Below are 2,038 nucleotides of genomic sequence, written 5' to 3'. Positions count from 1 at the left end.
AAGCTATATTAAGCCTGCTTTTCCTCTTTTTGTGGATATATTATTAATATGTTTGGGGGGGGGTTGATAACAAAATGCACCCTAAATCTATAATAACTAAGTTAGAATTAATTGCCTTTACGTGTAATTCTTGTATTTCTTCGATTGGCTTCTTCTTCTTGCCATAAGATCTTTTAAAGCAATATGCTTCACCATCCATGATTTTTAAAAAAATAAGTGTTAGTAGCCCAATACTGTATCAAACAAGGCAGATTCTTACCACCAGAATTACAAAGTTCTATCTGCTCAGTGTCTAGCTTTGAATTTTTAAAAATGACGTTCAAAATTTTGAGTTTTACAACATGTCAAGCGTTTTCGAATGCAATTCTTTAAATATCTTGATAACGACTCGGGAAAGTCTTACGATTTTGATAGAGCAGATAGCACATTTAGTTTCTGATGGTCTTAGTAGCTTAAAACTATATATTTTAATATTCTATTAAATTTCTTTTATATAACTTAAAAATTTTCTAGGGTTTACGATGTCAAAAAGGGTCTTAATATCTTTACATTTAAAATATTTGTTACAAACATCATTAAATTCGACACATTACGTTAGGATGTGCCGAACTGTGAAATTTGTGTTGCACGCCACGCAAAAAGGAGCTTCCTCTCCTTCAGTAGCTTCTTTTGTTTCCAGGCTTCACATTTGTGAAAGAAAATCAGATATCTACCCCAGAATTACCAAGTTTTATCAGCTCAGTAACTATTTTTGAGAAATTTGACGTAAAAAATTTTGAGTTTCACAAAACGTCAAGCTTTTTCGAAAGTAGGTCTTTGAATATCTTGATAACGACCCCGAATTATCTAACGATTTTGATAGAGCAGATAAAACACTTGGTTTCTGACCTCATTGTCTTAATAACTCAAAACAGCCAAAACAAAAAATGCAATGTGTTGATTCCTTAAAACTTTAGTCTGACAAAAGACAAAACTGATTGCATGTGAGTGTGACGGAGCAATACAATAGCTCAGCTGGCAGCATACTGGACCACAAAGCTTGTGCCTTGGTTTGAACCCCAGATTTGGCGTTCTTGAAGTCGACTCGTTTTTGAGGAGCTTTTCAAGGCTCTTTACACATTCGGATCAGTTTAATTAATTCATTGGGACAAAAAGAATCCGATAAACACAGTTACTGTGCTGACAGTAGACTACGCACACACACACACATACACACACACACACACACACACACACACATACACGCACGCACACGCATAAACACAATCACATATAGACACGTACACGCACAAACACAAAAACTCTTCTAAATATAATAATAATACGCATACACAAACACACTAAAATACACACAAACACTCAATTGACATAATAATTAAATTAACAAAATGATGCCTGTGTTTTGGTATAGCAAGTCTTTATTTAGATATTACTGTGTGGAATTTCGCACACAATAGCTGGGAAATGCTCTGCGTCGGCCTTGAAGCAAGGATAATCATTCATATCCTTCGAACGTATCCTCATATTCATACAGTTTTCTCCCCCACCCCCGCTAGGCTCAGGACCGTGCCAGACTAAGGTAGACACTTTACCACCAGAGGTCATGAACCTCCATGTCCCCTCATGACCTTCGTCTGTGGCCCCGACCCAAGCGCCTCCAAGCCCCCCGAGAGAAGAAGTGTGATTGTACAGAAAATCAGTAACGAAGTCGAACTCTTGTCGGTCGTTGATCTCCACAAGATATCCTCCATACAACTGACAGAGGCGATTAGCTTCCCAGGCGTTTCCATATCGTTGTTCGGTGACAAAGTAGTAACTACCTTTGTAGTTGGCCGACGCTAGTGTGATGGCGTCTTTGGAGTTGTCTACTTGGGACTTCAGTCCATTCAGTGTGGCTTCCAAGTGTGTCACCTTATTCTCCAGCCCTACGTATTTATTGAGCTTGATTTCCATGTCTTCCACCTTGATGTTCATTTCTTTGATTGTTTCAAGGAGCATATCAGTGCTGACTCTGAAATGTGTATAATAATAATAATAA

General features: G+C 37.7%; 1 protein-coding gene across 1 annotated transcript in view; it reads right to left on the bottom strand.

The window, feature by feature from the left end:
* Positions 1-1,398: 1,398 nt before the first annotated feature.
* Positions 1,399-2,038, bottom strand: part of LOC101847138 — a gene marked incomplete in the record, with an annotated part of 39,164 nt that continues 38,524 nt past the window's right edge. The window contains 1 exon segment of the mRNA XM_013086968.2: positions 1,399-2,011. Coding sequence (XP_012942422.2) covers positions 1,423-2,011 — 589 coding nt within the window.

This window comes from Aplysia californica, unplaced genomic scaffold (assembly GCF_000002075.1).
Source record: "Aplysia californica isolate F4 #8 unplaced genomic scaffold, AplCal3.0 scaffold00527, whole genome shotgun sequence".
Lineage (NCBI taxonomy): Eukaryota > Metazoa > Mollusca > Gastropoda > Aplysiida > Aplysiidae > Aplysia > Aplysia californica.
Note: the sequence above shows the minus strand (reverse complement) of the source record. Positions and strands in the feature narration are given on the sequence as shown.